Below are 15,616 nucleotides of genomic sequence, written 5' to 3' on the forward strand. Positions count from 1 at the left end.
CTAAACCCCCGACCCTTGTCCTCTGCTCCGATCACTTCATTGTCCCTTTCAGCATTCGCTCACCCACCCCAGTCCCCATACCGGAACCAGAACCTCCAAATCTACGCAAATGCTGGAAGAAACAAAAAATCCTTTTCATTCTCATTCTAATTGTCAAGGCCGTGTTCAACCGCAACGGATGAAGTATCTTTTTCATTGTTTACTAGTAGAGGAGCAGACATGATGTGTTGCCTTTCAATTTCCACCCTTTGGTGGCAGATTTTTGTGCACTTCAGAAACTTCCCTTGGTAAGTTATTCATACCTCCTCAAATCATGACAGTGCCTCGTTTTTGCTTAAAGTTTTCAGTACCAGATCCTAGGTATTGATGGTGATGAGGTACCAGCTAAAGCTAGCTCACCTTACAAGTTTGTACACAAGCAACCTCTGCGATTCGATAGCCACCATCCAATTAAACCACCCCACTCTCACTCTTCTAGGAGATTTCAATATCTGGCTCGATATCCCAAGCAACCCTATGACCCACTCTCTGGTCGACTGCCTAGACGCGATTAACCTCCGTACCCACCTAAACAGGCCAACTCATTGTAAATGACACACCCTTGATACCATCTTCAGCTCCCAGGACCAGATACATCTAAACCCCGACCCTTGTCCTCTGCTCCGATCACTTCATTGTCCCTTTCAGCATTCGCTCACCCACCCCAGTCCCCATACCGGAACCAGAACCTCCAAATCTACGCAAATGCTGGAAGAAACAAAAAATCCTTTTCATTCTCATTCTAATTGTCAAGGCCGTGTCCAACCGCAACGGATGAAGTATCTTTTTCATTGTTTACTAGTAGAGGAGCAGACATGATGTGTTGCCTTTCAATTTCCACCCTTTGGTGGCAGATTTTTGTGCACTTCAGAAACTTCCCTTGGTAAGTTATTCATACCTCCTCAAATCATGACAGTGCCTCGTTTTTGCTTAAAGTTTTCAGTACCAGATCCTAGGTATTGATGGTGATGAGGTACCAGCTAAAGCTAGCTCACCTTACAAGTTTGTACACAAGCAACCTCCGCGATTCGATAGCCACCATCCAATTAAACCACCCCACTCTCACTCTTCTAGGAGATTTCAATATCTGGCTCATTATCCCAAGCAACCCTATGACCCACTCTCTGGTCAACTGCCTAGACGCGATTAACCTCCGTACCCACCTAAACGGGCCAACTCATTGTAAATGACACACCCTTGATACCATCTTCAGCTCCCACAACCAGATACATCTAAACCCCCGACCCTTGTCCTCTGCTCCGATCACTTCATTGTCCCTTTCAGCATTCGCTCACCCACCCCAGTCCCCGTACCGGAACCAGAACCTCCAAATCTACGCAAATGCTGGAAGAAACAAAAAATCCTTCCCGACCTTGCTGATGCCCTCCTTCAGTCTCCCCCCTACCTCTGCACGCAATGTAAGCTTAACCCCTGACGCCTTTGACACATGGCTCAATAGCTCGCTAATCCTGCTCACGCCCTCTTGCCAATCATCCGCTTGCCATGGCCCGTTTCCAAGATGGTTTACACCAGAACTGAAGACTGCAAAACAACTATATAAATACCTCAAACGCAAATGGCAGAAATATAAAACCACTTAGAGCAGATCCACCTTAGCCCAGCACCACTGCCACTACAAAGCCAAAATCCACAAAGCAGAAAAAGCCCATTACAACTCTCGAATCCTGAACTGTGTGAAGCCCAGGAAAGAACTCCACAAAATCATCTCTGAATTCACCAAACCATCATGTACCACCACCCAATCAACCCCCTCTCAATCACTCTGCGACTCACTCTCTCTCCACTTCTACACAACTGCTCTCGAAAGAACAAACTCCCTTATCAACAAACTGGCCCTCCTGAACCCACCGCACAATCCACCCTCCCCACCTGCCAACCCTCCGTCTGCAACTACAACCCACCCGACTTTTGACTCATTCACACCGATATCAACTGACCAATTTACCAAACTTCTCCTGCCCGGAAACCATTCGGCTCCATGCTAGACCCCTGCCCAGCTTCAACCCTCAAAGAAATATTTGCATCCACCTACGCAGGAGAATACACCACGAGAACCATCATAAATGAATCCCTCTCCTCAGGAATTTATCCCAACACGTTCAAAACTGCTCACGTCAAACCTCTCCTAAAAAACACTTGCCTCGACCCTCTCGACCCCAAAAACTACCGCCCCATCTCAAACACCAAGTTCCTTGCCAAACTCATTGATCAAACCGCTTACTCCCAACTAAACGCCTTTATCGAAGCCAACAATCTCCTAGACCCCGCTCAATCAGGGTTCAGACCCCGACACAGAACCAAAACCACCCTGACCTCAATCTGGGATGACCTTAAAAACACTGCATACTCTGCGGGATGCGCTGCACTAATCCTTCTTGACCTATCCGCCGCCTTTGACACAATCAACCACTCAATCCTCATCGACCACCTCCACTCCCTAGGAATCGGTGGAAATGCTCTCAAGTGGATTGCATCCTTCCTTAACAATAGGAAACAAATAACCCTCCTCTCCTCCTTTGTCTCCACCGCCCGACCAGTCAATAACAGAGTTCCACAAAGAGCGTGCCTATCAGCCCTCATGTTCAACCTCTATATGTGCACTGTCCCACGAATAATCTGCTCGCACAATATCCTGTACTAAAACTACGCCAACGACACCCAACTAATCCTAAAACTCATTAACTCTAAACCCAGCTGCCAGCCCGACCTCGCTGCCTATCTACTTGACATGGATCACTGGATGAGTACAAACCACCTCCTTTTAAACCCCACCAAAACTGAAATCATGGTGTGTGGCACCACCAAAATTCTTCCTCACCCTCTACCCTGGAGGCAGCTTTAGGTTGTTTCTTAATAGGCTTACTTCCAGTTCTTAAGTTACAAGTTACATGAATAAGACATCAGGTATAAGACAGATAGATCACCGGCACCCATCACCCAGGGAGGGAGGGACCAACTGAACTGTTACAGAACACTCAACACAGCATTCTCACACTCATACATCAACATTTCACTTGACACTGGCATGACATCACTAAGCACATGACCAGCTTCAGCAGACTCAGACAAGCACATCATAACACATCTCCCTCCTTACCGAAACACCTACACAAACAACAAGCACATTACATACAGGCAAGTCACACCACCATCCACCATACAAACTTCACAAGATACTCTCACAGCTTTGCGATTCCAAATTTCACCTACAAATCCAGGTCACCCTCAATAATAACACAAATCACCTTCTGCCTGTCCCTGCCACGAACAGACTCTAGACTCACACTCTAGACACATATCAGCCCATACACAGGGCTAAGACTACCCTACAAACCAAACCACGACTACAGTAACATATATCCTTCCGCCCGCCCTGCCACAGGCGAGCCTTCAGGCTGCCACCCTGAAGCACAGCTTGCCATCCTGACGCAATACTAGTCATCCAGGATGACAACAGAATCACCATACCTGTTAAAAGACCCCATAGACCGTTAAAAACACTGTTACCAGATAGCGCCAACTATGCCTGCATCACAAACATACAAACAGATACATATGTGGACTATGCCAACAGAGCCCACCCAACCACACCAAGATATACAGATCCTGTAACAACTTGAAGATGCTGGCCACCCATCTCCAAGACCACCAACAAAACATGGGGTTGACCTAACTTCTTATCTCAATGGCAGCACTAACAAGTCCCATAAACAAACCCTGACCGGATAACAATAGCCAGGATTAACACATAACACATAAAGATAAACACGTCACCAAGCAACTCTTCATCTTGAACAGCATCCTTAACTTTAACATAGCAACAACTAGAGGGCGTCCCCTACCAGCAACGCACTTAACGAGCTGTCCCTCAAGATAAGAATCGGCTTCAGAGAGTGCACTACTGCCATAACAAAAGACACTAGACTTACCACTCCCATACACCTTAATGCAACTTTCACTTACCACTCACTAAAATTCCTGAAAAGGGCTACCCTCAGGATTCACCTTACTCACAGATAAAACCTACAGAGGCGCTACCTGAGCTTAGTTGCATCACTAAACAGTACTAACCATAAAACCTACAAGGCGCTACCTCACCTTAGTCGCATCACAAAACGTAATCTCCGTGACCCCAAACAGTGCTACTAAAATCACTAAAAGAGTGCACTATTAAGTGGCGCTACCACCAGACAATACTCGTCAAAACAGCGAAACTATCCACCGTTCACACCAACGGAGGCACTACCTCCCCAATATCCAAAACTTATACTTAAATAAAAGCGAATGTTGCACCCACACATTCTTTTAAACATCCATACCTATTATTTAGATAATATATTAGTGACATGTCTTCACTTCCATACTTCTCAAGTATGTGGATATACATGACATTTCTACATCTTAATTTAACATATATATCCTGACATTTAACTCTAGCATCTTATACCTAGCACACGCAATGTTCCTTCTATTCGCGAAAATGGTATGCCTAAAAGTCCATGTTGTCGTGTAACAACTTACACCTAAAAATCCTCAAAAAGTTATGCTAATGTAATCAGGCAGATATGCTATACACCTGTATTCTTGCCTGTGCACCTACACTCTTGCGCTAGCATCTCCCATACTTCACGCTTTTAGAGAACGACTATATCATATGTGATGCAGACTTTTGCTTATAGTCCATTTTCCTGCAAATCCTCAAGATAATGACATCAATGCAAAATATCTATCCATCACTGGGCTCATTAATCTCAGCATTGACCTCACTCACACGTGACACATCTAGAATTTACACTTACAACGCATTTGGCACATTAACTTCATAGCCAATTCCTAATGCACTACTAAGTACAAACTTGCATTAGTTAAAATATATATATGAGATATATATATATCCCGACATTTTGTGATGGCATAATAATAACATTCCAAACTGTTGACCACTGCATAAATACTCACTGTCGGGACAGAGCACACTAATTGCAGCTACCCTCGGACAAAAAAAAAAAACGTCAAGTATGTACCTTCTGCATGAGTCCTAAACACAGGAAGTCCTGACGTTTACTTCTCACCGTTGGCCGCTACCAAACGCCCCTAACAGGCGGAGCGGCACTGTTGCACTCCTTGCTGTAATAACAGATACAGCAAGAATGCATCCGACAAAGCTTTTCGGTATCACTTCACTTCCACAGCTTTCCAAAATGTTCCTTGCTTTGCAAAGCTTTTCGGTATTGTTTCTCTTCCACAGCTTTCCAACATGTTCCTTGCATTGCTTCCTGATCTCCAAATAAATAGTTTTCCTTTGCAGCTCCCAGACAGTCTAACGCTTACTACCACTTAGCGCTTCCAATTCATGGTCTGCTTCCGGATAGTCACACGCATATCCCTAACGTAGCGTCTCCATTATAACGTCCTCTGATACGAAGAACTCCCTTCCAGATACTGCCACGTGAGAACGTGACGTTTTATTGGGTCCTTTACTCGCAAAAAGGCTGCATTGATATGGAGCTGTGCCTGCTTCTTCGTATAGTGGAATGTTGGCACCCTGTTCCAAGTCTCTGCAACTCCCCTAGCTGTAGATTGACGTCATCAGTCTCCAGAATGTCAAAGGGAACACAAGTACTGCTGCGCAGACCCATGGACCAACGGTCGCTTTGCAGGTACTCCAGTCAGGCGCACAACATATTTAAGCATATGTCTTGTAAGCACTTCACTTCTGGGGTTTTACTGCGATAATGTGTACACGATCTGTTTACAGGCATTCCCCACGGACCGCTCATATTTGGGACCTTTTATTTTTCTCAAAAGGAACTTTTCATATGAGAAAAAAACTCACAGCTTTGCTTCGCTTGCACACTTCGAGTGTGGACAGTTTTAACTCCTTGATACATCACAAACCCACAGGTCCCAACTCAATACAAAACTCTTCTTAATGTTGTGGCAGCATCACTTCACCAACCGCACCCAGCACAACCACAACATATGGTCTGGCGGTCCTAACTGCAGCAACTCTCCTGCAATTAACGTGATGCTTCTGTCTCTATATTGACAGTATTTTGTCCATCTACATAATCCCAGGGACCCCTTCTCACATGGGCCACTTCAAACTCAAAGAGATATTTTGTCCCGGGATGAAAAACACACCCAATAATCTATGGGCTGGAGGTCCATTAAACCTCCTCCCTTATCCACCTTGGGTGATGGGTTTGCTTACTTGGGGGCGGTGTTGTCTTTTTCATCTCCTAGTCCTGATGTCTTCTGCACCCACCGCAGCAGTCCTCCTCAGTCACAGTCTTCTCCATCCCATCCTCGTCGCCAATGTTATAAAGCACAGTCCAGGCAGCTTTAGGTTGTTTCTTAATAGGTTTACTTCCAGTTCTTAAGTTACAAGTTACATGAATAAGACATCAGGTATAAGACAGATAGATCACCGGCACCCATCACCCAGGGAGGGAGGGACCAACTGAACTGTTACAGAACACTCAACACAGCATTCTCACACTCATACATAAACATTACACTTGACACTGGCATGACATCACTAAGCACATGACCAGCTTCAGCAGACTCAGACAAGCACATCATAACACTGGCCATCATCCATGGGCAATCCCCCGACAACCTTTACTTCATTAAAAAACCTTGGATGCACTCTCGACTCTGACCTAACCCTCTCGCACCAAGTCAACAACGTCTCTAAGTGCTGTCACTACCACCTCAAAATTCTTAGACACATTTTTCCATACCTCTCTTTTCCCAACAGGCTTGCCGCGGTCCAATTAATTGTAATGTCAAGACTGGACTATGCTAACTCCATACCTCAGAATCCCAGCATACCACCTGACTAAATTACAAAGAGCACAACATGCTGCAGCCAAACTACTACTAGCACTTGGCACAAGAGATCACACCTCCCCAGCTCTCAAAACTCTCCACTGGCTCCTGGTTGGACGAAGGGTGACCTTCAAAACCTTATGCATCTCGCACCGAGCAACACACAAAACCGGACCTCAATACCTTCAGGACAAGCTAAAACCCTACCATTCATCGCGCACTCTAAGATCAAGCTCTGCCTGCCTCCTAGTGATACCAAACACCAACTCAGCCAAGTTAGGTGGATCATCATTCTCAGCCTTGGCCCCCACTCTGTGGAACTCACTTCCACCCCACATCCGACTCACCGAAGACCTCATGTCTTTCTGCAAATTACTGAAAAGGTGGCTATTCCCTTAAAATCGACTCTTAGCACAAACAGAACAGACAACCACAATACACAGAAACCAAGGTTGTTGAATCAAAAATAACAATCCAGTATTGAGACCGATCGAACAAACAGAAAACTAAATTGGCCAATGTAATTAAAACTGATAAACCTAGCGGAACGGATGAAGTGGATGAAACGGATAAAGCGGACAAATCAAATGAAATGGATGAAACAGATGAAATGGATGAACTGGACGAAACGGATGAAGAGGATTAAATAGATGAAATGAATAAAATTGATGAAATGGATGAAACGGATGAAATGGATGGAACCTATGAAGTGGATGGAACGGATGAAGTGGATGGAAGGGATGAAGTAGATGGACAGATGAAATGGATGGTCAGATGAAATGGATGATCGGATGAAGTGGATAACTGGATGAAGTGGATGGAACGAATGAAGCAGATTGAATGGCTGAAGCAGATGGACCGGATGAAGCTGATGGAACGGATGAAGCTGATGGAATGGATGAAGCTGATGAAACGGATGAGGTGGATGGAACGGATGAGGTGGATGGAACGGATGAAGTGGATGGAACGGAAGAAGTGGATGGAATGGATGAAGTGGATGGAACGGATGAAGTGGATGGAATGGATGGAATGGATGGAATGGATGGAATGGATAAAGTGGATGGAACGGATGAAGTAGACGGAATGGAAGAAGTGGATGGAATGGATGAAGTGGATGGAACGGATGAAGTGGATGGAATGGATGGAATGGATGGAATGGATGGAATGGATAAAGTGGATGGAACGGATGAAGTAGACGGAATGGAAGAAGTGGATGGAACGGTCGAAGTGGATGGAACAGACGAAGTGGATGGAATGGACAAAGTGGATTGAACGGATAAAGTGGACTGAACGGATGAAGTGAACAGAACAAATAAAGTGGACAGAACGGAAGAAGTGCATGGAACGGAGGAAGTGGATGGAATGGATGAAGTGGATAGAACGGATGAAGTGGATAGGATGGATGAAATGGATGAAACAGATGAAGTGGATGGAACGGACAAAGTGGATGAAGCAGAAGGAGTGGATGGAGCGGAAGGAGTGGATGGAACGGAAGGAGTGGATGGAACAGAAGGAGTGGTTGGAACACAAGGAGTGGATGGAACACAAGGAGTGGATGGAACGGAAGGAATGGATGGAACGGAAGGAGTGGATGAGAACGGAAGGGTGGATGAGAACGGAAAGAGTAGGAAAGGATGAGAACAGAAGGAGCGGATGAGAACAGAAGGAATAGATGGAATGGAAGGAGTGAATGGAACGCAGTAAGAGTGGAGTGGATGAGAATGGAAGGAGTGGATGAGAACAGAAGGAGTAGATGGGAACGGAAGGAGTGGATGGAACGCATGAAGTGGATGGAAAGGAAGAAGTGGATGGAATAGATGAAGTGAATGGAACGGGTGAAGTGGATGAAACGGATGAAGTAGATGGAACGGTTGAAGTGGATGGAACGGATGAAGTGGGTGGAACGGATGAAGTGGATGGAACGGATGAAGCAGATAGAACTGACGAAGCAGATGGAACGGACGAAGCAGATGGAACGGATGAAGTGGATGGAATGGAAGGAGTGGATGGAACGAAAAGAGAGGATGGAATGAAAGGAGAGGATGGAATGGAAAAGAGTGGATGGAACGGAAAGAGTGGATGGAACGGAAGGAGTGGATGCAACGGAAGGAGTGGATGGAACAGAAGTACTGGATGAGAACAGAAGGACTGGATGTGAACGGAATAAGTGGATGTGAATGGAAGGAGTGGATGGGAAAGGACGGAGTGGATGGGAACAGAGTGTATGGGAACAGAAGGAGTGGATGGGAACGGAAGGAGTGGATGGGAACAGAAGGAGTGGATGGGAAGGTAAGGAGTGGATGGGAACATAAGGAGTGGATGGGAACGGATGGCGTGGATGGGAACGGATGGAGTGGATAGAAACGGGAGGAGTGGATGGGAACGGAAGGAGTGGATTGAACGCATGGAACGGATGAGTTGATGGAACAGATGGAGTCGATGGAACGGATGTGACGAACGAGTAGAATGAATGAATGAAAAGGATGAGTGGCTTTACAGAATGGAACAGATGGATTGAATCTAGTGGATGGAACGGATGCAGCAGATGAAACGGACACAGTAGACTGAACTGAAGGAGTGGATGAAACAAATGGAGTGGATGGAACAGATGGAATGGATGGAACAGGCAGAGTGGATGGAACAGACAGTTGGAGTTGATGGAACGGATGGAGTGGATGGAACGGATGGAATGGATGTAACGGATGGAGTGGATGGAACGGATGGAGTGGATGGAACGGATGAATTGGATTGAAGGATGGAGAGGATGGAACAGGTGGAGTGGATGGAACTGATGGAGTGGATCGAACCGATGGAGTGGAAGGAACCATTGGAGTGGACGGAACAGATGGAGTAGACGGAACAGATCGAATGGATGAAAGATGGGTTGGATGGAACAGATGGAGTAGATAGAATGGACAGAACAGATGCAGTGGATGGAACAGTTGAAGTGAAGGAAACAGATGGAGTGGATGAAACAGATGGAGTGGATGGAACAGATGGAGTGGATGGAACGGATGGAGTGGATGGAACAGATGGAATGGACGGAACAGATGGAATGGACGGAACAGATGGAGTGGACGGAACAGATCAAGTGGACTGAACAGATGGATTGGATGGAACAGATGGAGTGGATGGAACTGATAACTACCATATTACACTACCACGCTTACTCTCTCCTATACACCAACATGCAACCAGAACACAGCGATACTATGACACATTCGGTATAGCTGTTCTCATACCAACACCCGCCACATACTCCTCCTCATCCTAATTAAACATCAGCTAAGCTCACCGCTAGCTTAAGCGTCTCCTCTGGCCTAACACAGCCACAAATCAGTCTGGACGTCATCCCTCCAGAATGAACACATAAACCTGACCTCCCAACCGCTATACCTATCGCTAAGAAGCAGCTATCATACAACTACCACACCGGCTGCACACATATCCGGTGCACACACGCACCTAATGACTCTTTCTCTCTCTACTGACTTGAACTACGGTTCCTGAGGGCGTTCAACCTAACAGTGCTTTGAGATCATGCTAATGATACATAAGGTGCTATATAAATACCAAGTAACATAACATAACATAACAAGGCTCCCAGCAAGGATGTCTGCGCTCCATGGCCAACCACCATTCTAAATATGACAATCTTTAAAACAGTTAATCACTCATTAATTACTTACTTTTGCTAGTTTTCCACATTACATGTCCAATGGATTGACCTCTAAACATCTGCAATATTTACCAGAAAGAATGGCCTATTTTACCAGGTGTGGTCCTGGCCTGGTTTTGGTCAACTAATGTAGACTTCTCAGGATTTATACATCCACCCTTCTTACCATGCCTCAGAAACAACACACAAGACTGTTTGACCAAAACACCAACATGTGAACAGCATCCATAAGTGTCTGTGGATGCATGGGCATTGTTTTAGCACTCAATTATTGCAATAAACATATTAAAACGTAACTCACAATAAAATATCAGAAACCATTATTAATGTGAGTGTCAAGCAGAACGAATTCCTCCTCTTTGGGACCAATTTGTAGTTAAATATGACCTCACAATAATCAGCTGAAGGCCAATGTTCAGTGGAAGGTGCCCAATAAAAGTTGTCCATCAAAGTGGAGAAAAGCCACATCTTCATAGGCCTTGCTTTCCTCTACCCTTGTGCCGCCCTTGTCAACTTCAGTCTTCTGATATGTTTCTTCACCACCTGCATCACATCCTTATTTCTAAGGCTGTAAATGAAAGGATTTAACATTGGTGTGAATACGGCATACATCAGAGCGAGCATCTTGTCATGCTCTACAGACCTGCCGCCTTTGGGCTGAACATACACAATGGTTGCTGAACCATAAAATAAGCCAGCAACAATCAGATGGGAAGAGCATGTGGAAAAAGCTTTGTATCGACCCTCCGTCGTCTTGATCAGTAAAATGGCCCAGATGATATTGACGTAAAATCCAAGAATTGAGAAAAGCGGGATCATAATAGCACAAGCAGCCACTGATGTGTTGACCATGATATTGAGAGTGATGTCAGTGCAGGCCAGGCTTAAGATAGATGCCATATCGCAGAAGAAGTGGTTGACTTTATTGGAGGTACAGAAAGGCATTTGAGCTGTAAAAATGGTTGGAATCAAAGCAGCCAAAAAACCCACAATCCACGAGAAGGAGGCCAATTGGATGCAATGCTGGCTGGTCATGATGGTGTTATAGTGAAGGGGTTTACATATGGCCAAATATCGGTCAAAGGCCATCACCCCAAGCAGAACACACTCCGAAATGCCCAGGGAATGAAACACATACAACTGGATGAAGCAGCCTACAAAAGAAACTGATGGGTTGGCACCTAATAGGAGTGTGAGTAGTTTCGGAACCGTGGCAGATATGTATGCAATCTCTAGCACCGACAACGTGCTGACGAAAAGGTACATGGGACTGTGCAGACATGTCTCCATCCTCACAACTAGAATGATCACCACGTTTCCAGTAATAGTGATCAGATATACGAACAAGATGACCACAAACATGATGGGCTGAAACCTATGGAAACTTGAGAATCCCAGGATGTGAAATCCTCTCATCAGTGTCTCATTGCTGACCTCCATGGGGGTGAAAAGGAAATCTGTGAAATGAAGAAATTGAAATGTCAATGCCTGGGCCTGGGAATAATCTCTTAAAGAACAGGTCATGTGCCCAAGGCTTAATATTTATCAAACAGAACATGGACATTTCACTATCATGCATACACATTTCAATACATTGTTTTAGACAGGCAGCATGTTCTTCTAAGATGCTGGTTATTTCCATAGCAGTATCAGGGACCTTTCTTGATGTAAAGACTTGACTCCCTTTGAGATGCAATAGCGAAAACATTGAAGAAAATGCCAAAACAATATTTGTATTTTGTTTCACTTGCACACAAATATTTGCTCTTGATTTTTTACCTTTGAGGTCCAGTAAGAATGCAGTTGCACAAGTCAGAAGGCCTGTTACTCATAAATGGGCGCAAATTAAAACAAGCACATTTCTTTTGTGTTCATTGCTGAAATTCGCAGGTCACCCTATTCTCAAAGGTGACCTGCACATTTCTGAAGGGGTTGGACAGGGGCGCTGTACATTAGTCCCGCGAGCATGCTCCCAGCACTAATGAATGACAGGAGCCCAGCAATCACGTGGTTGCTGTGGGCACATTTCACAGAGACTGCCCATAAGAGACCCAGCTATGTGAAATACAGAAGCATTTCCATACCCGTTTGGGTGATGGTTTAGACCGCGGCTGTCACACTCAAAATAACATTATGTACCAGTGACACATGACCCCTGCCATGAATTTTGCCTCTCCCTGCTTATATTTCCAATAGTTGCAGGGGGATGACCCCCATTTTTGCACATTTTAAAGTGTATGGCATTTGCGAATCCGGGATACATTTTTAAATAAGCAGAAACGTCCCTTACTTGTGCAAATGCGCAAATGGGGAAGGGCCATCACAATGAGAGCATCTAAGATGTGCTCATTCAGATTCCCTTTGTGAATTGGGCTTCTCCTTCCCCTCACTGGTACCCAAAAATGTTGAGAATGTGCCCTGTATCTTAATCCTACACAAGACTCAATAGTGCATGCATATGTTGATACAGTGTTTACTCATAATTGTTTGTGTACCTTTTCTATATCTTTTTTATGTTAGGAACAGATCGAGATAGTGAGATACAGGATAAACCAAACATGGCATATTGTTTACTGTTCAATGGCTTGCAATGCCTTATTTAACTTGTCCAAAACCAACATTACCTCTGTGGCTAATGTGCACTGCCATTTCCTATATCCATTTGACCTCAGGCAAATCCTAATGGTCCACTTTGATGACCAGATTCATCCGTACTTCTTTGTGACCTCAACCAAAAATAATGCCATCGTGCTAATACAGAATGGAACTAGCACTTGGTCCGTTTTTGCCATGGTGTTTATAACATGCCAAACTGCATGTGTCATGGTGCAATGGTTTTCTAATATGTCCTAGTGTGTTTAGAAATAGGGCCAACTTTGCCATAGTGCTAATACAGTGCAATTTTGCACTTGCACCGGTGCCAAGTTTTTGTAATCTGGGCCACATTGTGCATAGGTGGTCTGCGATGTACATGGATTGGTCCATTGTTTGGAAATCTGAGAACCGAATATAGGGAGATTCCCATTCGCAGGGCACTGACATCACATGGCTACCACTTCTTACATGCCTGGCACTAGGGAGTTTGCCATGCACTTTGGGATGGTGTTTGCCTAATCTCCCCCATTAATTCTCCCCCACTATGGTTACCAGCAGTAAATTGACAGCACGGTCAGTGCTTGTTTCTGCCACTTTTGCTGTTTATTTTTATTTTATTTATAATTAGTGTTCCTGTTTTATGGGTTTATTCTTTTTTACTTCTGGGTGTTTTTTCAGTGCTTTCAAAATGTTTCAGAATCTGTGTTTATCACTGTGTTCCTGTTTGCCCACTTCAAAAAATCATGGATAGCAGTTTTTTCAGTGTAAATACATAAATATAATTTTATTGTTGCATTGCGCGCATAAGTAGGGTAATGTCTCTTAGAGCAAGATGTTATTAACACTTTCCGGACAATAAAGATGAGTGTGTTAATCCAGTAATATCTAACATTTCTACAAGTCAAAATTATTGTGGTAAATTATGCAATATTTTTTCAGGTACTCTTTGCCTGTCTTTGCCCGATGTAGACCCCTTAGCTACCTGGGAACCTCTAGCAGCGCCTGCTTGTAGAAGAACTAACTAACGATTACAACACATTCACACAGTTCCAGGCTGTCAGTATTTGATGTACGCAATACATACCCATTGGTATCCAACAATATTCATCTTTTCTACAGTTTCAGTCCTTGACAAGGCCACTCCTGCCACTCAGGCTTAGCCCTGCTGAAATTGAGTTTGCTTACTTTAAAATGTAAATGTACGACTTGGGCAGTTTATGCCACCGAACATTTACGATTGTCCGATCACACTCTCCAGCACCCCATGCATCCAACCATTGCATTGTTTAGAAACAGCCGATTCTCCAACTCTGCCTTGAAAACACATCACAATTATGACAACACTTTACTACGACCCTTCTTTATGCAGTTTTAAAACTGTGTTCCACATGATAGGACTGACATTCAACTATACTATCAAAAGGCATACCTCTCCTGCTTCCTCCCTTTTGTTTGTTCCATCTTTTGATCTCTTTCACATCTGCTTATCTCCTCCCCTTGCTCATTTTCCATCCAAAGAATTAGGTTTGGATATCTGTGGAAGGGACACAATATGCCTCTCTACGTATAAGCCTAGACACTCCAAAATTACTACAGTTGTGAGTCGGCACAGTAGGACATCCTGTTACCATAACCTTGAGAGCATTCCAAGTGGTACAACGTTCATCCATCGCCCGTTCTTTTTCGCAGTACTTTTTGCCAACATCTTTTTACCGAAAAAATCATCACAAAATATGGAGTGGGAGGTAAGTGCATAAAAGGGGTAGGGTGGCGTATAGGGAAAAAATAATCGCGGGAACCCCCCCAAATAAAATAAACGTGATGCATTTTTTCAACCAAAAAATTTGGCAAAAACCTGTGCAAAAAAACCGGGATGAATGAAAATATATCCTTCCAAGTGGCACTCTGTTCACTGTTATACATTTCCATTCTCCTTTTGTCTTGCTATCAAAAAGATGCCTAGTGACGATGGACATCTGTAGGATTTTGACTGCTTTCCTTTGGTAGTTTGCTTTCACCTGGACAGGATCTGTGGAGTCTGGCAGCACATGTCCAGCTAACACTTCTACCACAGAGTGCATGCTTTACTGAAACCTTTATTTTCTATCCATTCTTCTTGCTTGTCTGTGTGTCCTTTGCAGGGAGTAAACAATTTGTCAACAGCCCTCCCCTCTTAATCCATGCGATAAACTGGCCCGCACTGGACCAGGGAGGATTGCACCCCTCCCACTGCTGTTATTTGCATTCATTTGATTTTCAGTTTGGATATCAAAGGCAGATTCTGCCTGTAGGCTGCCTATCTATGGGCAACTTTGCACACTGACTGTATGCATAAGAACTCAAAAGACATATTCATTTTAATAGACATGTACCACATAATCTGCTATATCCTCTTAAATTGTGTTCTCCTTTAGGTACAATTAAGGACCGCATCAGAAACATGGGTGC

General features: G+C 44.4%; 1 protein-coding gene across 1 annotated transcript; it reads right to left on the reverse strand.

Moving 5' to 3' along the window:
• Window positions 1–11,062: 11,062 nt before the first annotated feature.
• Window positions 11,063–11,935, reverse strand: LOC138522952 (olfactory receptor 6N2-like). The gene has a single exon (XM_069635411.1). The coding sequence runs from the start codon at window positions 11,933–11,935 to the stop codon at window positions 11,063–11,065; it is 873 nt and encodes a 290-aa protein (XP_069491512.1).
• Window positions 11,936–15,616: the final 3,681 nt, after the last annotated feature.

The sequence above is a fragment of the Ambystoma mexicanum genome, chromosome 1p (assembly GCF_040938575.1).
Source record: "Ambystoma mexicanum isolate Mex_15411 chromosome 1p, UKY_AmexF1_1, whole genome shotgun sequence".
In the NCBI taxonomy this organism is placed as follows: Eukaryota; Metazoa; Chordata; class Amphibia; order Caudata; family Ambystomatidae; genus Ambystoma; species Ambystoma mexicanum.